This window comes from Spinacia oleracea, chromosome 3 (assembly GCF_020520425.1).
Source record: "Spinacia oleracea cultivar Varoflay chromosome 3, BTI_SOV_V1, whole genome shotgun sequence".
Taxonomy (NCBI): domain Eukaryota; kingdom Viridiplantae; phylum Streptophyta; class Magnoliopsida; order Caryophyllales; family Amaranthaceae; genus Spinacia; species Spinacia oleracea.
Window position 1 is genome coordinate 105,790,938 of NC_079489.1, and position 27,965 is coordinate 105,818,902.

Here is a 27,965-nt window from a genome sequence, read left to right on the forward strand (position 1 = left end):
CATGTTCTAAATTTTCAAGCTCATGTTCTAAATTTATTCAAGCATGTTGCAATTTATTCAACGATGTTCTAAATTTGTTCAACCATGTTCTAAATTTATTCAAGCATGTTCTAAATTTATTCAACAATATTCTAAATTTAGAACATGAGAACCGAGTCCACACATATACATATATACATGTTCTAAAATTTCTTGCTCACGTTCTAAATTAATTCAAGCATGTTCTAAAATTATTAAGAATGTTATAAATATTCAAGCTTTCTAAATTTATCCAAACATGTTCTAATTTTATTCAACCGTGTTTCAAAATTTATTCAAGCATGTTCTAAATTTATTTATGCATGTTCTAAATTTATTCAAGCATGTTCTAACTTTATTCAACAGTGTTCTAAATCCATTAAAGCGTGTTATAAATTTATTTAAGTATGTTCTAAATGTACTCAAGCATGTTCTAAAATTTATCAAAACATGTTCTAAATTTATTGCAAATATTCAGAAATTGACAAAAAAGACGAGTGAATAAATTTTAATAATTATGTCTAATTTTAAATTGAAAATCGAAAAAAAAATTCGCTTGAATAAATTTTGATGCAGACAAAGATATTTAAAGGTATACAGAAGAAGTTCATGATTGCTTCCGACTTCGTCGTTGCCGCCACCACTGATGGTTCGAAGAGATAGGATTCGCTGCCTTGCTCAGCACCACCACAGACCGACGAATCACGAGAAATCAGCAACAACACCGGCGAATCATGAGAAATCACCAAATCTAATTCACGGATCTGATTCGCGGCCACCAGAAACACCGGCGAATCACCAACACTGATCTGTGGTACTGATCGCATCCACCAGGAACAACAGCGATCTCTGGTTCAATTTCGAAAAGATCTTTGAAAATCCGATTTCGATTTCAAAGAATCATTGAAATCGGTTTAAATATTGGAATTGTGAAATCGATTGAAATCGATTTCGATTTCAAAGATTTGAATGAGAATTGCTGAATTGAATTTGTGTTCACCTGATTCGATTTCAGATTGAATTGAATTGAACCACAACCACCGCCATTTTTTTGTTCGATTTCAGATTCAGCGACTGCACGTGCTTAACTTAATAGCAAATCGCGCCCACGAACTTCAAACTTTTAGGAAAAGGAAAACCGCCTCCTCCTCTAAACCTAATCCTCAATTTAGTTCTCACTCGCCGCTTTCTAGCTCTAATCCCTTCACATGGAACTTCAAAGATCTAGTTTTGTTGAATTCGTCTTCTAATTTCTTGTAATATTTGTGTTGTTTAGGTTTTTTTTGTGTAATGGAATCTAGCATCTTCAGTTGGTGAAGATGGAGAAGAGGCGGCGTTGGTCGGCGCTTTCCTCATTGAGGCTCTTCAAAATTCAAAACCCTTGTCATCGTCTAACCATTTCAGTTTCTCACTTCTCTATTTTTCGATCAATTTCGGTTCAATTTTGCTATAAATAGTTCAATTTCGTGTTATGCGTAAATTTGGATAAAGTTTTGTAGAGGTAAATTTGGGGTTTGTTGGGTATATTTGTTTCAACTGGACGTTTTCGCTGTGATTTTAAGGTGTTTTAATCTACAATTATGATTAATTTGGGGTTGGTTGTTTAACATTACCTGAGATCTGGTTGTTTACAATTCATGGTCGATTAATTAGGCTATCTCTTCGAATCTTTCTACAAAGCCAGCGACAATCAATCAGCAATTCGGCAAACATCCTAAATAGAGACAAAACGAGAGCGAGACAAACTCGAGGAGAAGACTTGAAAATCTCCATTTGAACCGCAGAAGGCGGAGAGCTGAAGTTCATGACAAGCCCCAATCTAGTACCAGCGACGGAGCTGGAAGCTGAATGAGGAGAGAGAAAGCAGAAGTCCAGAGATTTCGAGGTAGAAGATGAAGAAGAGTGAGAAAGAGAAGATGCAACCTAAGTTGCAAGCAGAGCAGTGGCTGCTATGGCCGTTGTTGTTGTGAATATTGACCTCATAATCGTCATTTCTTTCTGGTTCTTTTTAAGGTATTTTCTAAATATTCAATTCAAGTGTCAAATATTACCATATGACTATGAAGGTAGCTTATGTGACTTTTATATGGCTGGTTTTCGGAGTTAGGCGTATATATCCAATTTTTTTGTATATTCATTTGCTTGACCAGAGTCGGATTTTGATGTTCTTCTCTTTTTCGTTTAAGTTCTATTTTTTTGGTATACTAATTTGATGATTATTCCATCAGCAAAGCTTTCTCATGCTTTATTTGAATTAGTATTACCAAATGTTTTATAGGTGCTTAATTTGAGTTATTGGTTTAATTGTGTTTTCATTAGCATCCTTTCAATTGATTATCGTTCTACCGATTTGAAATTTCAGAGTGCAGTCTTCCTATATGTGCCATTTCTTTTGTTTATTTACAATATAGTTTTGTTGGCTTTTCCAGTAGGGGTGTTAGGTACAATTATGTGTTTTTGAATTTACTTGCCATAAAACTTTAATTTATTATTGATCGTGAGAATTAATCTTGAGTTCCACGGAAGTGTATGTTCTAGTAGTGCCTCCTATGTTTTACCAATAAAGAAACGATCGTGTGTCATATCTATGCACCAGTTTGGCACTTAAATTTTCTCCATGTTTGATGTTTCCGTTCATAGTTAATAATTTGAAGTCCCTGAATAGTATTTTATTTGCACCTTGCGTGTAGATAATAAATTGATGTATAAGCTCTTGTTGTTACTCCTGAGTATCCTAGGTGGAATATTCATCTTCAGTGTAATGGCTTGGTTGGTAAACTGACATCGATTTAAGATTGAATGAGTATTACGCTGCAGAAATGTGATATGCTGTGCTCTATTTGTGTTTATTTTGGTAGTTAATTGTTTTAGGCCTTGTTATCATCAACTATTTAGGTTGAGTATTGAGTATTCTGACTACTTCATAGAAAACAAAAAAGGTAAGGACACTAGGCTGCTAAAGTTTGAAGGTGTTCTCTTCCAAGAAAATTGCAAAAGAAACTGAGATATTCCTGGGTTATTATATAAACAATCAAGGTATCAACTAGATTATTAAATGTCTCCGCCCTTAAATACCTATTTGATGTGAGTATATGATAACTCAACCACCATTTAGGATTAAGTGTCTAATGAAACCACCACACTCTGCATTTTGCACAACATAACCTATTTAATAATACAACACTATGGCTCCATACATCTGACCCTCAACCTGCCTAAGACGGAAAACTCACTAGAGGTATTAATGCAATGGTAATGACCTTAGGCAAGATCATCAAACAGAACCCTGATATTTGTCAAAATGATATTAATTGAACTATGTACACTATGAAATTATCCCAATGCTAAGACCCATATGAAATTTTCTACACTGATGTTAAATTCAGGTTGTATAACACCATACAGCTCCTTTATCTATAATGCCTATTATCCATCTCACATAGTTCTTTAAGTTGTAACTATCAAACTCACTCCTTTATCTATAATTCATATTATCCATCTATCACATTTTTTATTGCTTAAGCTTCTTAAACATAATATATCTGGTATTTCTTACAGGTGTTAGATAGATAATTTATCTCCATTTCAGACCAGATGGAATTCGATCTTTTAGATGAAAATTCCCTAACCATAGTCTCTTCTTAAATTTTCATTTCCACTATAACTTTGGTACAAAACCTTTTGTTTCCGAAGCTTGTCTGAACAGAAACTTTTAACTGCAGTTTCGTGCAAATTATTCAAGACAATGTGGTCTACTGGTCTAGAGTAGCAACTAACAAGTACCACAGAACCAAGTCTTGTATTTAGTAATAAATTCAGGACAGTAGGATGTTAACTGAAAATGTCCCAATTGTCCTATTTTGCATACGCAACAATAACATCAAAAGGGGGAAGTTGCCTATATCTCCAAAATGTTAATCCACCAAAAATTTCTTTTTTGCTTCCACTATAATATATATGCTCTCTTTGTAGCTATATTATTACTGTTGCACCTGGTTTTTTAACCATCTAGTCCTGGCTAATCACTCACTCTGCATTTTACAACTTCTAGAAATGAAGATTTCTATGTTCTTATGAAGAAAATCCTATCAACAAAACGGAAAAGAGTTGACGAATCAGATGAGTCGGATATGGAGGATAAAAATGTTGATGATTCTAATGGTTCAAAGATGGAAGATGGTAATTACAAGCAGGTAGTTGAAATGATCTGTTACTAGTACATGACATGGTTTCCCTTTTTTAATATTGAGCTTGGGTTGCTGTCCATTTCCATAACCAAAGAAATCTGTCTACTTATGAGAAGACGGGTAAAAGATCCATGCCAAAATAAAGCAGATGGAAGCAGAAAACTTGGCTCCAAAAGATTGGACCATGCAGGGATAACTCATATTTTATGTATGGGTGGGAGACCTAGATTAATTCTTTTCGTTTCTTCCTATTATCAAATGTAAAGAACTCTAGCAAAAACATAACAACTTCGTCAAAATCATTCTATTGAATTGTAAGTGTTGGGAGTGGAAGTGGTTTCAAACATGATGATGTGGCGTTTTTCGAGTAGAATAGGGAGATTTTTGTTCAATTTGGGCCTTATAGTACACTTTGATGGATAGAGGATGAGAAACCATGGTGCAGGTCAGTTTTTTGGTATGCTTCTGCATTGAAATAGCTAATGTAGGTATGTTTAAAGATTGTAGAACTTGGTTTATTGAATGACAGTCACGAAATATTTGGGTGAAATAATTGTCTTGACAGGAGCTTACTTTTTGTGTTAAGATGAATTACCCAAGGTTTTGTGTAGTTGACTTCCCTTTTTGGGGACAAAGTAATGCATAAGACTTCGTGAACTATTATCTGTTTAAAAGCTGAATAGTTTTCATTTCCTGTGTTTATTAGTCTTATTACGATTTTCATGGGAATCGTTCTCTTTTATTTGGTACCTCTTGTATGCTAATTTTATTATTTGTGGAACTTATGTTCAATGTCTTGATAAGAACGTGAATAGAAATGAATCACGATGTTAGTTACATGGCAAGCAGATGTGAGACTGTGTGTTACTGAGTTATTTGAGCATAATTGTCTATTGTTGCTTTGTAGTTCTTTCAGTAATAAGTAGAAAAGGGTCCTAAAAATTTGAGTAGAATAGAGGGAAGGGGGTTTCCGTTGAAGTTAAGGTGGAACATCATACTTGAAATAATTGTGAATCAAATGGGCGGAAAATAATTAGTATGAGATCACACAATTAGCATTTTCCAATGTTAAGCTTTTACTAAGAATCTGCTCGTTATGGTTGTTATGAACAGATATCTGCATCCAGTATGCTGGTATATAGGGTACGTATTGGAAGTGGACCTGGATTTTTAGCACAGCATAAGGCGGCCTCCTGTTATAACAGGAGGTGACAACATCTCTTGAAGAAATCATAAAGTAAAGAATACTTGAGGTAAAACTTGTTTTCTTATGGTTTAATCTTTATGTTTTATGTAGTTTGGTTTGGCCTTATATAAAATTTCAATTTGTTATAATTGGCGCAAAGCATAGCTTATTTTATGAAATGCATCGAAGGTTGTCATAGACTTTGAAGATAATGCAAAGTGAGAACATAAGGTGCCACACAAAAGGGTGGGTATAGGTTTTATAACTCCATTACTTGACTGATTCTAGTGACTCAATCACTTGATTATATCTTTGAATTTATGTTAGTTCTCCACCCGAGGAATTATCAGAATGTTGGTTTTTCTTCTTAACTTGATAACCTACCTTTCTCGATCAATGGACTTTATAATACTTATATTTCTTTTCTTTACCCTTGCAGATATTGAAATCCATGATTGACTGTGGAATTGGGCCTGGTGTTATTTCTTATACAACTACTATAACGGTTTTCTTCTATCACCTTTAACAAATATCAAGATGAGCTTGATCCAGTTGTTAATATGTTTGCCCATATGATTCTCAGGTTTGTTTGGAAAGTAAAAGCTGAATATAGCATTTTCAGCTTCTGAAATGAAGAGGCACTGCATTAAAATAAATTTGGTAAGTTTGAGCTGTGAAATATAAGGTGTCACTAAATTCTTTTAGCTTCTCTGTGTTTCTATACTGGTCGAATTCCTACTGCAACAAATTGGCATGCCTATTTTATGTATGTCTTCCACATGCAAAATCGCACAATATAGGTTGTACAGACTCTTCAAGAGTCCTGTTGTGTTTGTAAATGCCACTCATGCTTCTAATATCTGATGATTAATTATTTCAGGTGACATATAACAAGAACTCCGTTGAGATCCCATACTAAATATTAAGGTAAGTTGTTTTCTAATTTAGGGTTTACTATTCATTCTCATATAGTGTTGGCCTACTTCTCTTTTGAATTAAAATCAGGCGAAATCTAGCAGTTATTGGACCAATGCTTTCATCCCAACAGATATAGTCAAGCTTGTGGACTACTCAAGAATGCAGTTGTTTTAGCCTTTGAAGCATCTAAGTCGTTCATAGTTTTAATAGTGCATATTTGCAGACTTCTTTAGAGGTCGCTGATTATTGAGCATTGTTGAACATGTATATTCTTTAAAATAGATGTAGAGAATCTTCGTTTCATGTTGTACTTGTATTGTTTTTATAATATTAATCTTTTTGATTTATACTGTTGTTGAATAGATTAGTTTTACTCTTGTAAGTTATGTGGTACTAAAATTTATATATCAGAATAGATGTTTTATTAGCACATTTTCTCTAACTTTTGTTTACCTTCAATTTAATTATTTTTTAAATGGAAAATAAAATTATCGACACTTTTGTATGTCTCAAATCGAATTTCTGCTAAACAAATTAAGCACAAGCGAAGGAATATCTTGACGGAAAAGAGCATCAAAAATATGATGAAGGCGCCAAAATGCGTCGAGAATATCGACGAGTAAACGGGTCGTGATAATTCTTCTAGACAGCAGATATCGTTGATGTTTTCGGCGCAGTTGGGCGTCGAGAAATTCTCTACGGCTAAAATCTTGACGTTGACTTAAAGTGTCGAGAAATAATTTATCGGCGCCCCTGTCCGTCGAAATATTGCTCAAAAAGGGTCGATAAATAGAGGATTTTGTAGTAGAAGTTTAAGTCAGCCAGCAGTGAATTGATATGGAACAGATGCAATGATCTTGTTATCTCTTGGATATTAACTTCTCTGGAACCTTCAATTGGAAGGAGTGTGTTGAATCTTAGAACAGCAAGGGAAATTTGGCTTAATTTAGAGAAGAGGTTTTTCCAGTCTTCTAGTCCTCAACTATACACTATTCAACAACAATTCAGTGATCTAAGTCAAGAACAGAATGAAGAGATATCGAGATTTTTCACTAAAATCAAACTATTGTGGGATCAGCTTGATGGATTAGATCATATTCCTGCCTGTACATGCACTAGATGTAGTTGTACTCTTACCTTGAAGTTACTGAAGATACAACAGAACCAAAGGTTGATACAGTTTTTGATGAAACTAAGCCAGAAATTTGATCACTCTAAGAGCACTATACTCATGATGAATCCACTTCCTACAATCTCTAAAGCTTATGGTCTGCTACTTCAAGAGGAACAACAGAAGGTAGTTTACACAAGCAGAACACAGCTTACAACAGAATCTGCAGCACTTGCAACTAGGAGATTCAATGACAACAAGCCTTATAAAAGTCAGTATACACCAGGTACAAGAAACGTCCCACAGAACTCAACCAACCAGTCTAGAAACTTCAGTTACAACAGAAACAACTTATTTTGTGAACATTGCAAAATGAAAAATCACACAATAGACAAATGTTGGAAGTTGCATGGTTATCCAAAAGATTTTAAGAATAAAGGCAAGAGAGTGGCTGCAGCAGCTCAGCTAGAGGATTATGTAAACAAGGAGAACCAATCTGAAGATAATCCAGGAGTCATACATGCTACTTTCACTGAAGAACAATATAATCAGCTAATGAAATGTTTCAACATTCAACATGTTTCTAACCAAGCTGAGAATCATGGCTCTAGCTCTCTTGGTTTAGCAGCCACTTCTCAATTCAAAGGTGTACATTCTGCCTCTAATCTGATTTCAAAAGAAAGTGGATCCTAGATAGTGGTGCTAGTGACCACATGTGTTCAGATTTATCTATGTTTTACTCTCTTCTTCCTATACAAGATAGAAATCATACAATTACCATACCTGATGGTAAAGAAGTGTTATTCCAGTAGGAACACGCACAAGAGGGGGGGGGTGAATTGTAATTGGAACTTTGGTAAAGTTTCTTGCGGAACTTAAGAAACAATCAAGGAACTGAGAATAGAGAAGACAATAACAATAATTGTGAAAACTTCTTGACACTAATCAAGAAGAGAATTCCTTTTATTATAGTAATGCCTCGATTACAATAATCTCTCCAACACAAGTTCCTCTCAAACTTGTGTTCCTCTCAGTAATCTACTCTGATTACAGCTCTTTCACTCCTCTCTCTCAGACTTAAACTCTAAGTCTCAACAAGATAACTCTATCCTTACTAATACAATTCGTGTTTGGATAACTCTAGATATTAATGATGCTTTGGTGTATATATGGCACTTAGGAACTTAGGATTAACTAGGACACAAACTGTTTTTTAGAAAAATCTTTGACAATGCGTTTTTAGGAAAGCAAGAACTCTTAGAAAGTTTGTGTATTTTTTTTCAGAAAACTTCTTGGCCTTATATAGAGTTTTGTCCTTAGGGTTTGTTCCCTTCAAAAACTCAACTGCCAACAACTGACACTTTGATTTTCACGTCCCTAGACTTGAGGAACAAGGGGAGACCACTTCCCACACAACTTCCTCAACTGCTGGACGTGTTTAAGACTATGTCAGTCACTGTTGTTTTCTAAAAAATGTTTATTTATTTTGTCAAAATATTTAGGAGAAGTTTTAGGAAGATAAAAACTGTTTTTATTTAAGTAACAGAATGTGATGAAAATCTTATTTTTATTAAACATGAAAAGATATTTTATTTAAAGTATTTTCCTTAAAACTGTGTTGCTTGATATTTTGACAAAAACACACGAGTAATCCAAGTTCCTCTAGTTCCTTATATACTACTTAACATATTAATATATTACATATAATCTAAGCAAGATAAACTACCTAGACATATATGTCTTTCCTTTGGTGAGGCATTCAACTCTGAAGCTTCACTTGTTCCAGCTCAGGAACAATAATGAGTTCCTCTTATGTTTAAATAGGAACTCGTTGCCATGAGTCTGTAATAGTTCTTGTGAATATTCGGAACTCTTGATATGTAACTGTGTTGCTCCTCTTGTGACTTCAAACTGGAACAAATACAACTTCCAGCTCTGGAACTCCAGTGACTGTTCCAAGTGTACATCAGGAACTTCACCATCTGATTCAAGTTCCTATCCTAATAGAAACTTGGGCATTTACCTGTTCAAAGTCATTTAGCAACCATAATCAGGAAGTTTGCAATATGTGTGTGTCATCAACCAAAACTTAGGAACAACAATATTCCCCCTTTTTGGTGATGACAACACTTGCAAACTTTTTACAAAGAGAGTATGCACAAACAGGAACTTATACAGACTATTGTGAAACAGAACACAAAAATTGAAAAACAGAAGAGAAAGAAAAAAAAAAAGAAGAAAGAAAAAAATAAACTTACATAGAGATTCAGAGAGATTGATGCAGGAACTGGGATTGAGTGTACCTTGGAAGTTTGCACCCTTGACTTCCCCCTGTTGACATCAACAAAAAGCATAGCACGAAATATAGCCATTCCAAACACAGTGCCCCACGATCAATGTTTGGCAAGTTAAGCTAGCCTCAAAGTATTAAACCAACTCATACAATAAATTGAAAGTAAGCAGTAATGATCAAAACTAGAAAGCACAGATAGGTGTAACCAAGCAAGTCAAAATAAGATGGAACAAATACCCAAGTTTGAAATTTATACAAACCAAAAGCAAATTAAAAAGATTGTTCCATGGCAAAAGATAAAAGAAACATGGGATAGGGTGATTAGGCTTGGGATAGGGAACCAGAACCAGCAGTTTCTTCTATCACAGTCTCCTCAAAAGATTCCAGATTGTTGATCTTGGTGAGGATTGTGGCACGAGTTGCATTAGCTTGTTCTGAGTAATGGTGAAGAGTGGTTTGGAGAGTCTTAACACTGGTAACCAATGCACCTATGTGGGCCTGCATTGAGCTGATCCTGTGATCTGTTCCCTCCTGCAGTTCCACCAGACGAGCAACTGTTGCCTTCAGCTCCAATATCTGATCATCCTTTGTGTTCCAGGCACCCCCATGATCTTGAACATGTTCCTGTTCAGATGGAACACGACGAGCTTTGGACTTTTTGGAGGATCTGGGTGTCCTTTTCCTTGGCCCAACAGTTTCAGGCAGTTCCTCTTGATTCAGTGGAACAGCATCCTCCTCTATGGGCATCTCCTTGACATCCCCTTCCTCATTTATTTCCATGAAGACAGGCCCTCTTTTCTTGTTCTCCTTCATTGCCACCCTCAAGCTCTTTCTTTTTCCTTGGGATCCTACACTCTTCCTGTTCCCTCGAGATAAAGGGACCTCTATTTGTTCGAGTTCCTCCTCCTCCTCCACTTCTTCTTTAACTACAGTTCCCTCCTGATCTTCCTCATCCTGTTTCTCTTCCTTTCCAGCCCTAATGACTTTACCCTGAACCACTTTAAGATTTAATAGATGGAGCATTTCAAGTTGAAGGATTTGGGTGGATTTTAAGGGAATCACAAAGTATGGGCTAAGGTCAACTGAGAAGCTTTTGAAGATTTCTGTGAGAAGGGAGGAGTATGGAATTTTGAATTTGGGGATACAGGTGGATAAGTGTTTGATCATGATTGCAGGAAAGTTTATGGGAATTTTCCTTTCAAGACAATACATGAGACATGCATCAAACAGACTTGCTATGTTCCTTTTCTGAGTTCGAGGAACTACACCTCTCCACACAATGTTAAACAGTAATTTTTGAAGAGGTGAAAAGCAGTTGTGTGAGGTGGAGGTGGATACTTTAGAATCTCCTCCAATGGAACCAACTATATCTTTCTCATCTACATTATCTATGGTCACTGTGATTTGACCTTTGAGCCACATATCAAAACCCCTATTGGGTGTACCAAACAGCTGTTCCAGATAGGAGGCATCAAATTCGATGCGAGTTCCATTCACTTTACTTGAACATACATTATCAACACATGCAAAGTTCTTGTAGAATTCTTTCATAGCTTCAGGAATTAAGGGGGATTTGGCATAGGTACTCAACAGACTTACCCATTTTTGTTGTTCAAGGATTTCCATCAACTCTTTAAATTTCGTGGCTTCACACCATGTTGAGTTGATTGCGAACCCCTCGACCAGGTTGTTTTCCTTTGCAGTGAGTTTCTTGGACCCTTTTGCTTCCCCCTGAGTTTGAGCATTCTCCTCTGTTTCCTCGTTGTTTTCACCAGAAGCTTCCACTCGTCGTTTTTTGGATTTTCTTGTGGAGGATCTAGGGTTTGAGATTGGGGATTTCATTTCGATGTCAGTGTCGGTTTGTTCCCCCTGAGTGATTGCGAGCATTGGATTGTGGGATCGAAGAGGAATTGGCGATTGAATGGGTGAGGTATCCATGGGAACTGGAGATGAAGGGTTTCTCTTTCGTTTGAGGGAAGTGAGATCAGTGTTGTTGCTTGTGAGAACCATGGTGAAGGTTTTTATAGGTGAAAGGAGAGGTGATGTCAGTGGAGAAGGCGTGTGGGAGAGAGAGAAAGGGGGGTTGCATGGATTGAATGTGGAAAGGGAAGAGTTTCTCCTATTTATTGCCAATGGAACCGTTCCAAACATTCTTTGAATATGGGTATTCGGTTTTGAATTTAAAAAAATAAATAAATAAAAAATAAAAGGAAAATGTGGAAAAAAAATTGTGTTTGACTTTGACTTGCTTAATTTCGTATCTCTGACTTAACTAGTTTGAAAGGAACTGCTTACCTTGCTCATTTGGAGTGTGAGTGAATTTGCCACGATGGTAAGCTTCAACTATGTTTGCACACAAGATTTTGTGTTTGTAATAGTCTATATGTACCATGATTTTTGCTTTTGCCTTAGAGGAACTTCAATTTAGCAATTACCTTAGCTTGATCATTCCGAGTTCCATTCTCATTTTCTCATGTTTCTCTCTGTTCAAAGGCTTAGTTAAAATATCAGCAATTTGGTGATCAGTTTGGCAAAAATCTAATTTGATCAAACCTTTCTCAACATTATCTTTAAGGAAATGGTGTCTAATGTGGATGTGTTTGACCCGGGAATGATGAACCGGATCTTTTGAAATACAAATAGCACTAGTGTTATCACAATAGATAGGAACACAATCATAGATAATACCAAAATCTCTTAGCTGTTGTTTTATCCATAGAATTTGTGAGCAACAAGCTGCATCAGCTACATACTCAGCTTCAGCTGTGGATAGAGCAACAGTGTTCTGTTTCTTGGAACCCCAAGAAACCATGCATGGACCTAGGAACTGTACCATACCTGATGTGCTTTTTCTATTCACTAAGTCACCTGCATAATCAGCATCCGCATATCCTCTTAGCTCGAAAGATCCACTTCTTGGATAGTATAGGCATAGGTTATCAGTTCCTTTGAGATATCTTAGTATTCTTTTCACCGCAGTTAGATGGGACTCCTTTGGATTTGATTGAAATCTTGCACATAGTCCTACACTAAAAGAAATGTCAGGTCTACTGGCTGTTAAATATAATAGTGATCCAATCATACCTCTGTATTTCGTTTGATTCACACTTTTCCCATTTGGATCAGTGTCTAATCTGGTAGCAGTTCCCATGGGAGTGTGATTCACTTTGGCTGATTCTAGCTCATATTTCTTTAGGAGTTCCTTCACATACTTTTGTTGGTGTATCATGATTCCTTCCTCGGTTTGCTTGATTTGTAAACCAAGGAAGAAATTGAGTTCCCCCATCATACTCATTTCAAATTCACTGCTCATCAAGCTTGCAAAATCCTTGCACAAATTTTCATTAGTTGCTCCAAATAATATATCATCAACATAAATTTGAACTACTAACAAGTCAGTTCCTCTAGATTTTAAGAATAAGGTTTTGTCTATTCTACCTCTTTTAAAATCATTTTGAAGGAGGAACTTTGATAATCTCTCGTACCAAGATCTAGGGGCTTGTTTTAGTCCATAGAGAGCCTTATCTAATTTGTAAATATGATTTGGAAATTCGGGATTTTCAAATCCAGGGGGCTGTTCCACATAAACATCTTCCTCTAAGAAACCGTTTAAGAAAGCACATTTAACATCCATTTGATAAAGTTTAAAACCCATGAAAGCAGCAAAAGCAATTAAGATTCTAATGGCTTCTAATCTAGCAACAGGTGCAAATGTTTCTTCAAAGTCAATACCTTCCTGTTGGTTATAGCCTTTGACCACTAACCTTGCTTTGTTCCTTATGATTGTTGCATGTTCATCTTTCTTGTTCCGGAACACCCATTTCAGCCCTATCACCTTCTGGTGCTTTGGTTTGGGTTCCAAGTGCCATACCTTGTTTCTTTTGAATTCATTTAATTCTTCTTGCATGGCTATGATCCAGTCAGCGTCTTCCAGAGCCTCAGTGTGATTTCTTGGCTCAAATATGGAGAGGAACGCGTGGAATGCGCAAAAGTTCCTTAGTTGTGACCTTGTCTGAGTTCCTTTTCTGATGTCACTCACAATGAGTTCCATTGGGTGGGACTTTTGATGCTTCCAAGGTTTAGGTTGAAATTGAGCTACTGGTGTTGTGGCATTTTCGTCAGTTCCTTCTATGACCTGAGTTCCCTGTTGGTCATTGTGGGGTTCCTCTGGTGTTGTTTCTGGATCTTCTTGGTTTTCTGCTTGTTCCTCTAGTACGGGAACTTCTTGATTTTGTTGAGCAGTTCCTCTGGCTGTGTGTTTGCTTGGTTGGAACTCCTCATCATTTTCTGCAGCACGAGATAAACCAATCTCGAAAAATTCTTGTTCCTGTACTATGTCAGTTTTGTTAGATTCATCAAATATTATATGTACACTTTCCTCAACACACATAGATCTTTTGTTATAAACTCTATAAGCCTTGCTATTTAAGGCATATCCTAGGAACACTGCCTCATCGCTTCTTTCATCAAACTTCCCCAAGTTCCTTTTTCCATTGTTGTGGACAAAACATTTGCTACCAAAGGCTCTAAAGTAAGAGATGTTGGGTTTTATACCTTTTAGTAGCTCATAGGGGGTTTTGTTTAGGATTGCTCGAATCATAACTCTATTTATAATATAACAAGCAGTATTGACTGCTTCAGCCCAGAAGTTCCTAGGCAGGGAACTGGCTATTAACATGGTTCTTGCCATGTCCTCTAAGGTTCTATTTTTCCTCTCAACAACTCCATTTTGTTGTGGAGTTCTGGGAGCTGAGAAATTGTGGTCCATACCTTGTTCCTTGCAGTATTCATCGAATTTGTAATTTTCAAATTCTGTTCCATGATCTGATCTTATATGGATCAGTTGATGACCTGTGGTTTTCTGAATTTTCTTTGAAAATGTAACAAACTCATCAAACGTTTCATCCTTGCTTGTTAGAAATATGACCCAAGTAAAGCGAGAGTAATCATCAACAATAACTAATACATATTTTTCCCACTTCTGCTTTGAATTCTCATTGGTCCACATAAGTCCATATGGATGAGTTCCAATGGTTTTGTGGTGCTTACCAATTTCTTAGATTTAAAGGAACTTCGGACATGCTTGCCTTTTGCACATGCATCACATACTTTATCAGTTAGGAACTTGATTGAGGGGAGTCCATGAACCAGTTCCTTTGATCTTAGTTTGTCAAGCAGAGAGAAACTAGCATGTCCAGACCTCCTGTGCCATAGTAGGGAACTTTCTTCAAAGGCACTGAGGCAGGTTAGATTGTTCCTGGGAACTGTATTGAGATCCACAGAATATGTGTTCCCTTTACGAGTTCCTTCCAAAATAACCTTCCCAGTGTTATTGTTTATGATTTGACAATTTTCAGAAGTAAAACTTACAGAGTTTCCTTTGTCACAGAATTGAGAGATGCTTAGTAGACTGTGCATCAAACCCTCGACTAAAAATACATTTTCAATGGCATAGGAACTTGACCTTCCAACTTTTCCAATTCCAACAATTTCTCCTTTCATGTTGTCTCCAAAGGTCATAGTTCCTCCATTGTAGGCTTCTAGTGAGAGGAATTTAGATTTGTCTCCTGTCATGTGTTTGGAACACCCGCTGTCGAGATACCACGAGCTGTTCCCCTTCACTAGAATCTGTAAAGAGATCAAAGGTTAGTTACAGGAACTCGGGTTTCCTCGAGTTCCTTTTCAACTATAACTTCAGACTTCTTGACCCATTTTTGCTTTACATAATTTATGTTTCTTTGATCCTGTTCCTTCATCTTGGAACACTCAGTACTTACATGACTTCCACTTCCACATGAGAAACAGACTTTTACACTAGGAAGATCCACATACTTTTTCTTATGACTAGTTTTATGGTTAAAGCCCAATCCTTCTGTTTTCTTAGATTGAGCATTCTCAATCCATTTGGGAGGAACTTTAGGTGGTTGTCTCTGTGCCCTGGCCATGGATAGTTCCCTTTCTAGTTTCTCTTTTTGTTCCTTAGTGGTGATCAGATCTTTGTTTAAATTTTCTAAGTCGATGTTAAAAATTCCCATGTTGATCTCCAAGGATTTTGTAGGATCTAAACTTAGATTAAACATCTTATATTGACTGAGTTGTACTTGTAGAAGGATGTTTTCATTTCTAATTTTTTCGAATGACTCATTAATAGAGGTATTTCTATCTAGTAATTCAAAGAACCTGCCTTGAACATCAGATCTAATATTGTTCAGATAATTTATATGGTCTTTACTGAGTTCCAAGGCTCTATCACTTTGTGCTTTTAATATACTTAGCTTTTTGTAATCATCTAGAGTTTCTAGCAACAGTTCAATTAGTTTTGACTTTGAGAGACACTGAAGAGTGGAGGAACTTACTTCTTCTGATGGAACTTGATCAGTTCCTTCTGTTCTGGCCATAAGGCAGAGATTTGCAGTTTCTTCATTTGGTTGTTCCTCATCGTCTTCTGAGTCTGTTGCTTCGCCCCATGCAGCTATCATGGCCTTCTTGAAGTTTGGTCTGTTGAAGGTAGACTTGTTAAAGAGATCTTTGACCTGTTCCTTTCCTTTTCCTCTGGTCTTGTCGTTCTCCCACAGAGGGCATTCACGAATTTGATGATCAGTTTCTCCACATTTGAAGCAACCTTGCTCAGTTTTGGAACTAGTGATTTTCTTAGCAAAGTTCCTTCCTTTCTGGTTTCCTGGTTTGAAGTTCCTATAGAGCTTTCTCATTCTTCTAACCAGCATGGCAGCCTCTTCTTCATCTGGTTCAGATTCATCGAGTTCCTCAGCCTTTAGAGCAAGTCCTCGATTTCTAGAGCTCTCAGGAACAGCAGCTCCAAGATGCAATTCGTGTGTCATCAAGGAACCAGCAAGTTGTTCAATGTTGAACTTGGTAAAGTCCTTGGTCTCAAACAGTGCAGTGACCTTTGTTCTCCAACGATCATCTTGTGGCATGCTTCTTAGTATTTTTCTTACCTGTTCATCTGTGGGAATGATTCTACCAAGAGAAACTAATTCATTGGTTATGTTAGTAAATCTAGTGAACATTTCTTGAATAGTTTCTTTTGGAAGCATTTCAAATCTTTCATATTTAGACATCAAAAGGTCAATTTTGGAACGCTTAACTTCATTAGATCCTTCGTGGGTTACTTGAAGTAGTTCCCAAATCTGTTTTGCGTTCTTGCACCCCATGACTCTGTTGTGTTCATGAGGTCCAAGCCCACAATGCAAGATTTTGACAGCCATGGCATTCATCTCATATTTATCAAAGTCTTCTTTAGAAAATTCAGACATTGGTTTAGGAACTACCTCGTTTTCAGCATTGGTCTTTGTTACCTCGAAGTCTCCAACTTCAATTACACGCCAAACTTGGTAATTTTCAGCTTTGATGAATATCTCCATTCTATTCTTCCAGTATGAGTAGAACTTGCCATTGAACATAGGTGGCCTTTGTGTCGAGTAACCTTCTTCCAGTTTCTCTTGTGAGTTCATACTTTCAGGAACTTGACTCAAACAGGGTTTCCTGTGTTTTAGTGAGTACTGGCTCTGATACCAACTGTTATTCCAGTAGGAACACGCACAAGAGGGGGGGGTGAATTGTAATTGGAACTTTGGTAAAGTTTCTTGCGGAACTTAAGAAACAATCAAGGAACTGAGAATAGAGAAGACAATAACAATAATTCTGAAAACTTCTTGACACTAATCAAGAAGAGAATTCCTTTTATTATAGTAATGCCTCGATTACAATAATCTCTCCAACACAAGTTCCTCTCAAACTTGTGTTCCTCTCAGTAATCTACTCTGATTACAGCTCTTTCACTCCTCTCTCTCAGACTTAAACTCTAAGTCTCAACAAGATAACTCTATCCTTACTAATACAATTCGTGTTTGGATAACTCTAGATATTAATGATGCTTTGGTGTATATATGGCACTTAGGAACTTAGGATTAACTAGGACACAAACTGTTTTTTAGAAAAATCTTTGACAATGCGTTTTTAGGAAAGCAAGAACTCTTAGAAAGTTTGTGTATTTTTTTTCAGAAAACTTCTTGGCCTTATATAGAGTTTTGTCCTTAGGGTTTGTTCCCTTCAAAAACTCAACTGCCAACAACTGACACTTTGATTTTCACGTCCCTAGACTTGAGGAACAAGGGGAGACCACTTCCCACACAACTTCCTCAACTGCTGGACGTGTTTAAGACTATGTCAATCACTGTTGTTTTCTAAAAAATGTTTATTTATTTTGTCAAAATATTTAGGAGAAGTTTTAGGAAGATAAAAACTGTTTTTATTTAAGTAACAGAATGTGATGAAAATCTTATTTTTATTAAACATGAAAAGATATTTTATTTAAAGTATATTCCTTAAAACTGTGTTGCTTGATATTTTGACAAAAACACACGAGTAATCCAAGTTCCTCTAGTTCCTTATATACTACTTAACATATTAATATATTACATATAATCTAAGCAAGATAAACTACCTAGACATATATGTCTTTCCTTTGGTGAGGCATTCAACTCTGAAGCTTCACTTGTTCCAGCTCAGGAACAATAATGAGTTCCTCTTATGTTTAAATAGGAACTCGTTGCCATGAGTCTGTAATAGTTCTTGTGAATATTCGGAACTCTTGATATGTAACTGTGTTGCTCCTCTTGTGACTTCAAACTGGAACAAATACAACTTCCAGCTCTGGAACTCCAGTGACTGTTCCAAGTGTACATCAGGAACTTCACCATCTGATTCAAGTTCCTATCCTAATAGAAACTTGGGCATTTACCTGTTCAAAGTCATTTAGCAACCATAATCAGGAAGTTTGCAATATGTGTGTGTCATCAACCAAAACTTAGGAACAACAAGAAGTACAGGTTACACACCAAGGACAGGTTGATCTTGGTGCTAATATTACATTGAAGGATGTGTTACATGTTCCAGGATTCAAGTTTAACTTGATTTCAGTTTCTAAAATGTGTTCTGATATTGGATGTACTGTTTCATTCACAAATGGTGAATGTTTTATTCAGGACCCTTCCAAGAGCAAGCTTACTCTGCTTGGTAAGCTGGAGAAAGGATTATATAGCTTAAGTGATGATTTACTAGATTCTAGCAACAATTTTCCAAAAACTAATCATGCCTTGTCAACTGTTAGTTCTGCTGGTGTAGAAGAATCTAAACTTTGGCATCTTAGGCTAGGACATTTATCTTTTGGTAGAATAAAGAACATCAAAGGTGTTGATGTCAAGGGTTGTTTGGCTGAATGTTTTTGTCGGATTTGTCCTTTAGCAAAACAAACCAGGTTTCCATTTTCAGTCAGTAGTATCAAAAGCACTCAACCTTTTGAATTGTTGCATATAGATGTATGGGGCCCCTATTTTGTACAGGATCATTCTAAATGTAATCAGTTTCTTACTATTGTTGATGATTTTACAAGAATGACTTGGACACATCTCTTGAGAAATAAGACTGACTCTGTTTCAATCATGACTCATTTCTTACTTTATGTTGAGAATCAATTTGGTTTGACTGTCAAACATGTTAGGTCAGACAATGCTCTTGACTTGACTGAAGGTGGAATGAAGGATTTGCTTCTTCAGAAAGGGATTTTACAACAGAAAGGTTGTAGCTATACCCCTCAACAAAATGTAGTGGTTGAAAGAAAGCAAAGACACCTTCTTGAAACTGCAAGGGCACTATCTTTTCAGTCTAAGTTTCCAGATAGATTTTGGTCTGATTGCATCCTCACAACCACTTATTTAATAAACATGATGCCTCTTAAAAGCATTCAGTTCTCTACACCTAATGAAAAACTATTCAAAGTGCCTCCTGATCTCTCAAATCTCAAAGGTTTTGGATGCTTATGCTACACTACAACTCCCAAAGTTAACATATCAAAATTTGATCCAAGATCAGACCCACGTGTCTTCATTGGTTATCCTGCTACTCAGAAAGCCTACAAAGTGTTCAATCTTGTTACTAAAAAGGTTGTTATCTCCAGAGACATCACCTTTCATGAGAAACATTTTCCATATCATTTCTCATCTTCTCCCACTGCTACTTATTCTCACAAATTTTTCTTGCCTACCCATACTCCATATACAGACATTCCTCATGATCACATCTCCACTTCTAGCACAGCTCACACATCTACTCCTCTCACTTCTTCTCCATTATCTGGTTCACCTCAAATCACTCCTGATCAACCAGTCCAGAAGGACCATCAAACCTCCCTCACATCTTCAAGACTTTGTTTGAACATTGGTGCAACTTGGTTACTTATGATAGTCTACCTGATCATCATAAAGTCCTTATTGCTGCTCATATAGACTATGTTGAACCTACAACTTATACAGAAGCTGTCCTTGATCCATAGTGGATAGATGCTATGGAAAAAGAAAGCACTGCTTTACAAAAGAATCAAATATGGGATTTTGTACTGCTTCCTAAAGGTAAGAAACCTATTGGTTGTAAGTGGGTTTAGGATCAAAATAAATGTTGATGGATCTATTGACAGATATAAGGCCAGATTGGTGGCAAAGGGTTTCACTCAAAAGTATGGTATTGACTACCATGAAACTTTTCTCCTGTGGTCAAAATGTCTACTGTCAGGTGTCTTATCTCTCTTGCTGTTAGTAGAAACTGGAATTTGTTTCAACTAGACATAAACAATGCTTTTCTACATGACACTCTTGATGAAGAAGTTTATATGAAAGTTCCTGAAGGTGTGGATGCTTTTGCAGACCATGTATGCAAGCTTACAAAGTCTCTTTGTGGCCTCAAGCAAGCTTCAAGGCAGTTGTTTGCTAGACTTGTCACTGATCGAACTGAAATCTTAGGGTTTTTCTCAATCCAAAAATGATTATTCCCTCTTTATTAAACAAGATGCTTCTAATATTACAATGCTTCTGATATTACAATCATGGCAGTTTATGTAGATGATGTAATCATCACAGGTTCCAATGAAGCTCTTATTCATGATCTCAAAGCTCATTTACATCACACATTAAGTATCAAAGATCTTGGTCTTCTAAACTACTTTCTTGGTATTGAGGTTAGCAAGACTACAGAAGGCTATGTTCTCACTCAAAGAAAGTATACTAAAGAACTTCTACATGAGTGTGAACTTGATCTCTCTAAATCAGCAGTAACTCCCTTCCCTCTCAACCTCAAACTCACTCCTGATGGGGATGTTTATGACAATCCTTAACTTTATAGGTGCTATATGGGAAAACTCAATTTCGTTACTCATACTCGACATGAAATTGTTTTTGCTGTTCAAACGCTTAGCCAGTTTATGCATACTCCTAAGAGACCTCATGTTGATGCTCTTACTCATACACTAAGATATGTTAAACACACTGATGGTCAAGGTATCCTTCTTAAAGCAACTGATCTGTTGACTCTGCAAGCTTTCTCTCACTCTGATTGGGTTGCATGCCCTACTACTAGGACATCTGTCACTGGCTACATTCTTCTTCTAGGCAATTCTCCAATTAGTTGGAAATCCAAGAAGCAAACTCCAGCTTCTAAAAGTTCCTCTGAAGCTGAATATAGGGCTATGTCTCATGCTGCTGCTGAAGTCACTTGGGTGGTTAGATTACTAGAAGAACTTGGTGTACCCAAATTGAGACCAGTTGGTCTTCACTGTGACAACCAATCTGCCCTTCACATTGCTCATAATTCTATTTTCCATGAAAGGACAAAGCACATAGAAGTGGATTGCCACTTTACAAGGGATAAAGTTATTAAAGGTCTTCTCCAACTAAGTTATCTTCCTACTCATAACCAATTAGCTGACATTTTCACTAAAATTCTCCCTAGTGTGCAACACAGAAATCCCTCTTCCAAACTTGGCATGGTTCCTACTTCACCAATTCCAAGTTTGGGGGGGGGGGGGGGGGGGGGTGTTGGTATACCTTGCACTGCAAACAGGTTTTCTACATCTCACACTCATGTCAGCTTCACCAAGCCAACAACTTAGCAGCATTCTTCTAGAAGACTCGAAGTGTAATAACCTCCCCTAGATTTCAGGAAGTTTGTTATAACTTCAATGCTGTCATCACCTTGTAATAACTAGCAGACATGTACACTAGACTAGCTGTGATTGGCTACTGCTTTGTATGAAGTGTTCTGATTGGTCAAAACACCTACTACTACTCATGTATTATCATCAATAATAATCTCATTCTGTCTTTCATTTCTCTTAGTATTCTTTCTATTCTATCTCAAGAATTCCTTAGTATTCTATCAGCTACCAAAAGTTATAGCCCCTCATCCTCTCAAGTTCAATTTTTTTTTCTTTTTAAAAACCACTATCTCCCACCATACCTAATTTTCTACTTCGTATTAAACATAAATAAGCTTACAATAATTTATCGCATAAAGCTTCGTAAAAATTCTATTACGACGAATAAATTGTGATAAAATTATTACCCATTTAAAAGAATAAGAATATATAAAAAAAATTATCTCCTATAAAACCTGTTTTTATAGCACCTACTAAATAAAAATCATATTTTATCATTTAAATACCATTTAAAAAAAATCGAAAGTTAATTTCGCCACCACTTAAAGGATTCCATCTAAAAATATGTTAGGGGAACCCACATTTTTATTCATCCTCTTTATTTTCCATGATTCTCCTTCTTTTCTCATTCTTTCGCTTGCTTTTAGCTTAATTCACACACATAAATCAATTTTCTTCCATTTCTCCATATTTACTCCGAAATAATTGTTTTTAAAAGAATAAACATTACATGTATGATAAATGGGTGGTCTCTTTCACCCAAAAAATGATAAATGGGTGGTGGATGGGTGATAGATGAAATACTTTATCCGATTTTTTTATTGTTGCAACATACCCCTCTACACGGTATTTAAGAAAATGGTACTTGAGTGGGGCCACAACCACTTTAGTCACATTATTTACTTCATCTTAGGTATAAAATTGTAACTTTAGGTAAAAAATGTTTCCATTTTAAGTGTGTTGCAACTATTATGACATTTTCATTTTAAGAAAGTATTACAACTATATAGAAATTGGGGAAATATAATAGAGCTCGACCTGAATATGATCCCATCGGTTACTTGCATCTCATCCGGCACACACCTTTGGTCCAAAAATAACTAGTTCGTATTTGGTTAAGGAAAAGAGTAAAGTCGGAAATGAGTTTGAAGAGATAGTTTGGTTGGACTATAGACACTTGTCCAGAATTTGGTGTCCAAAGGCTAGCCCTGCTTCCTTGAATCTTGATATATTTAAGAAGATAATATTGTCTGAATAAAACCTCAAACGGCCCAAAATGTAAGAAAGAAATACCCCCACATGAATATCATTGTTTTAAGACCCCTCCTTTGTCCTACGTTTAACTATTAAGTACAGCTACATTTCTTCCATCAACTTCTTTTGCATGGCAAACAAACCAAGTGGTCCGACTGGTCCCTCCCCCCTATTCCCCTACACACCCAATAACTAAAATTGAAAATTATGTTAATCTTACTATTTATTCTTTCTTTAATGTACGATTTCTTATTTTATTTGGTTGTTTATCTGGCTAAGAAGTACGGAGTAAGGCCCCCCGTTCTTCTGAGCTTTTTAGGGTAAACTGAAATGAACTAAATTGAACTGAACTTAATGAAGTTGAACTAAACTGAATAAATAGTAAATAAAAATAATGATAATAAATAATAATATAACAATAGTAATAGTAATGGTAATAATAATAACAACAACAACATTCAAACCATACCAAAACTAAAAAAATCAGACTAGAAAAAGAACAAAAGCACTCACATAAAACATTCAAATCATACTAGAAACTAAAAACCAGACAAGACCAGGTGAAGAAAACAAGACTTACGAATAACAAAACGCCCGAGCATAAATGAAACTTGTTGATCTCCTTTTCGAAATTATATTCAATTTTATGTATGAAACTCAAATAATTTCTCATTATTACTCTGTTTCAAAGGATGGTGATTGTCCAATTGTAAAGAAATTTAACTGTAACACGAAGTAAAAACACTGTCAATAATACTCTGTAATACAATGAGTCAATGACTAACGTAGCACTCCCTTACCTTAAATTTACAATCTAAACTTTTCTGAACCCATACGAACTTGTAATAATTAACTTTATTGTAAGTATGAATTAAGTTGGACTAGATAACTTTATTTGGAACCCCAAACTTAACTTAAATTTGAACACAAGTAACACAAGTCATAACGCTATGTTTACTTAATTGATTTAGTTTTGTTGAACTTAAGCTTAATTTGTTGAAATTATTTTGAGTTTTAGATTGGTATACGTACTTCTAAACGCGGCTAATAACTAGTCTGGTGCAAATTAGACAATTAGTTCCCCTCTCTCTTTCCCACCTTTAATTTTGTTGGGAGAGCAGAGAGAACTTAAATGATGAGATAAATACTAAATAGTCATTCTGAAATAAGATCACAAGTCTGCCCTAAGAAAATAACAACACTTGATGACAATTTCTTTTTATTTTTATCTTCTCTTCTCAAAAAACCCACCTTTCTTTCACTTTCATAGCCCCAACCTATTCATTAATTTTTCATCTTTTCATTAATTATTATCATTATTATTATTTATTATTATTAATACGGGGTATAATTTCATCAAAAACAGTGCACTGCTCCTCTTTTATTTTAAGCCTTCTTCTTCCTTACACTTCTCTGCCTTTTCCATTTACATCTTTCTAAGGAACATCCTCTGTTTTTTTTCCCTAACGTCTTTAACTAATATACTGTCTGAATTCTCCTTTCTCTATTGAGTTACTGATATTTTCCAATTTTATTTCCTCAAAATGTTATCTTTTTAGCTTTTTCTGGGTTTCCCCCCTTCTAAATTAACACTAAAAACAGAGGTAAGAATATATATTCCAGTTGATTTAAAATCAATAAAATTCCTGTGTTTTAGTAAGAAGAAACATGAAGAAGAATTTGAGAAAGTTATGTCTTGTAATTTTCTCTCTCCTAATCCTTTTGCTGAAAGGTGGGTGGAGCAATGGAGAAGAAACAGGGGATGAAGTAGCAAGAATGGAGAAAACAGAGAAAGAAGCGCTTTTCTCTGCAATTCAAGGTTTTGTGGGTAATTCATGGAATGGTTCAGATCTCTTTCCTGATCCTTGTGGCTGGACTCCCATTCAGGTATAACATTTTCATATTTTATGACTAAATTTGTAGTATTTTATTTTATGTAATTTATCATATTAATTGAGTACTGTATATACTTTATGTTTGCAAGAATATAATGTACTTAGTACACAAATATAACATTGTACTCCTATGTTGTCACTTGATGCTATGTTTTAGTTGGTTTTTGCACATTAATGCAGTTAGAACAGTGAAAAGACTGTTGTTTTGTTCACTAATTTGAGTAAGTTTTAAGGCGTGTTAATTATCCATTTAAATTGTTACTCCCTCCGTCCCGCAATACATGACCTGTTTTCCTTATCGCGTCGTCCCTTAATACTTAACCTGTTTCTAAAAATGGAAATATTCTAACAATATTATATTATTTCTCAATCCACCCCTATTAACCCACCTACCCCCTACTCCATACAAAAAATAATTAAAAATTCAACCCACACCTTTTAACCCACCTTCCACTAACTACATTAAAATAATACCCTACTATCAACTACTACCTATTAAATTAAATAAGTCAATTCAAGTCCCTTAAACTCTGTGACGGTCAAACCGGGTCGAGTATTCCGGGACGGAGGGAGTAGTAAGTTTTAAGACTGTGGAAGATGGTTATAAAAGCTTGCTCTTTCATCATGTGCTAAATTGTTGTTGTAAAAATTCTATATTTACTTGATTTTTCACAGTTTATGATGTAATGTTATTTGATTTTATTGAACAGTCTTCAAGGAGATTTGTGTTCCTCTTGTAGATGATTATTGATTAAATAACTTGCAATTTGCAACTGTTACTACTCTTCTGTCCGAAATTAATTGTCAAATTGATAATGTATATTTAGACCAGTAGCGTGAGAGATATTCATTTTCTAATTAGCATGCATTAGTTATTTACAAATGTTATCCACTTCAAAGTTCAAACCTTGGTATTTTTAACAAAAAGGGTATTTTTGGAATCTTGATTGTGTAGAATAGTGACATGCACAAGGGGCAATAGGTAGCGCAATTATAAGGTTATGGTTGCCACATGTGCAAAGGTTTGCTACATGAGTACATGCAGTATTGCAGTTGCTTCCTTGATTATGCTCTTTTCATTTTCCAATTTTGCTCAATACTCATTATTGGAGTCCCTACCTTCTACGGACTATTTCTTTTGCCAAGTCTCTTATGTCAATTTTGTTCCTTTCTCTACTCTAATCATCTAATGTACAAAAAAAGAACATCATTTTTAAAAAATTTGGGTGTTACGTTGTGCAATGATCATTTCATATCTTTGGGAAAAAATACTTTTCAAAAGTTTAAACTTTACTATGATTGAAAACTAAAAAAAACACCCATTACTTAGCTGATGCAAGTTTCCAAAGTTTGGTTGATTATACAGTTAAAGTTGATTTCTTATTTTGTTCTATTCTTGTGAAACATGTCTATTTCTTGTGAATTTGCTATACAAATATGGTAACGTTGAATTATTTTTCAATTGTATGGGTTTTTTTTTTGTAACATTTATCTGAAATTCTGTTTCTGCAGGGAGTTTCATGTGATCTCATAAATGAATTTTGGTATGTTACTGATCTGAGTATTGGACCTCTTCATGACAACTCCCTGACATGTAGCGAAAACTCCGAATTCAGCCCAAAAATATTTGAGCTTAAGTATCTAAAATCTCTATCTTTTATCGGTTGCTACATTTCTCCACATAATTTAGTCACCTTACCAACTAATAACAACTGGGAGAAGTTAGCTGCAAGGTTAGAATCCTTAGAATTCCGCTCCAACCCTAGCCTTATTGGACCTATGCCTACTGTTTTTGGTAATCTCCAACACCTTCAATCCTTGGTGCTGATAGAAAATGGAATTTCTGGAACATTGCCACCAAATATTGGCAACTTGGTGCACTTGAAGAGACTAGTTCTTTCTGGGAACAGATTTTCAGGTCGAATTCCGGAGACTCTTGGTAATCTGAAGGAGCTTTTGATCCTTGATATGAGCAGGAATTCATTATCTGGACACCTCCCTACCTCAATTGGGTACCTAATTTCACTCTTAAAACTTGATTTGAGCAACAATATGTTGGTGGGTAATATCCCAAGTGATGTTGGCAACATGAAATATTTAACACTATTGGATATTAGAGGCAACAGTATTACTGGTGGGTTGACAACATCAATTGAAGATATGGAGTCATTACAAGAATTGGTGTTATCTAATAATCCAATAGGGGGTGACATTAGTAGAATTGATTGGCAAAAGTTGCAAAATTTAATGATTTTGGACCTCTCAAATCTGGGTTTGTCAGGTGAATTTCCAAAGTCTATGATAAAGTTGAAGAAGCTGAGATATGTGGGCCTTGCTAACAACAACCTTACAGGTTATCTGCCATCAGCAATTGCAAATATGTCTGCTGTAGGTGCAATTTATGTTAATGGGAATAATCTGACAGGGGAGCTCAAGTTTTCTGAGGTCTTTTATAGAAGATTAGGGAGGAGATTCGGGGCTTGGAATAATCCGAATCTTTGTTACGTGGGTGAGCTAATGTCGACCAGGCATAGTCCGATTGGTGTTGAACCTTGCAAGTCTGAGGAGGTCTTGGTAAAAACAAGTTTGAAATATGGTAACACATTACAACATCATTCAGCTTGGAAAACAAAGTCTAACAGCCTAAATCCGGATCATATATCCAATTTGGTGATTTCAAGCTGTGGAATTTATGGGTTTTGGTGGGGTTTTCTGGTAGAGGCTTTTATAATGATTTTGATATGGAATTATTAGTGTAATGTAGCAATATTACATGCTCAAGAGAGAATTGTAAAAGTATGCCTTCTTATAATCCCTATCATGTCATTAATGATGAAGCAAACATTTATTCTCTTGCTAGTTGCTACAGTGTTAAAGGGCTTAAAATCAAATCACACAAGATGTATATACTGTTGATGAGTACCTCACTACATGCCACATCTTGGTGTATTTTTTTTATTTTTATGGTTAGAGATCAGCATTTGCTCAGCATGTTTATTATTGTTAAGATCTGACCCATGAAACATCACGTGCGAGAGTCCCACATTGACAAAAGAGAAGAGAGTTAATCACTTACTCCCTCCGTCCCGGAATTACTTG

At 35.9% G+C, this 27,965-nt stretch overlaps 2 protein-coding genes and 1 long non-coding RNA gene across 6 annotated transcripts; all 3 read left to right on the forward strand.

Annotated features, from left to right (window-relative positions):
• Positions 1 to 558: 558 nt before the first annotated feature.
• LOC110801850 (uncharacterized) lies at positions 559 to 6,656 on the forward strand. 3 transcript variants are annotated; one of them, XR_008930828.1, is made up of 6 exons: positions 559 to 2,031; positions 4,070 to 4,211; positions 5,319 to 5,458; positions 5,581 to 5,637; positions 5,831 to 6,051; positions 6,272 to 6,656. It is a non-coding gene; the product is annotated as an uncharacterized lncRNA (long non-coding RNA). The 3 variants fall into 3 exon arrangements; XR_002537006.2 differs by lacking the exon at positions 5,581 to 5,637 and having other exon boundaries at positions 564 to 2,031; positions 5,831 to 5,896; positions 5,975 to 6,051; XR_008930827.1 differs by lacking the exon at positions 5,581 to 5,637 and having other exon boundaries at positions 562 to 2,031.
• A 234-nt stretch (positions 6,657 to 6,890) lies between these two features.
• LOC130469943 (uncharacterized) lies at positions 6,891 to 8,113 on the forward strand. The gene is made up of 2 exons (XM_056839479.1): positions 6,891 to 6,928; positions 7,156 to 8,113. Exons 1-2 carry the CDS (start codon positions 6,891 to 6,893, stop codon positions 8,111 to 8,113), a joined length of 996 nt encoding a protein of 331 aa, XP_056695457.1.
• A 16,037-nt stretch (positions 8,114 to 24,150) lies between these two features.
• On the forward strand, positions 24,151 to 27,725 carry LOC110801849 (piriformospora indica-insensitive protein 2). Of its 2 annotated transcripts, XM_022007263.2 has the most exons (3): positions 24,151 to 24,575; positions 24,704 to 24,858; positions 26,379 to 27,725. In XM_022007263.2, exons 2-3 carry the CDS (start codon positions 24,748 to 24,750, stop codon positions 27,618 to 27,620), a joined length of 1,353 nt encoding a protein of 450 aa, XP_021862955.1. In that variant the 5' UTR covers positions 24,151 to 24,575; positions 24,704 to 24,747; the 3' UTR covers positions 27,621 to 27,725. The 2 variants fall into 2 exon arrangements, with proteins under 2 accessions (XP_021862955.1, XP_021862954.1); XM_022007262.2 differs by having other exon boundaries at positions 24,151 to 24,858.
• Positions 27,726 to 27,965: the final 240 nt, after the last annotated feature.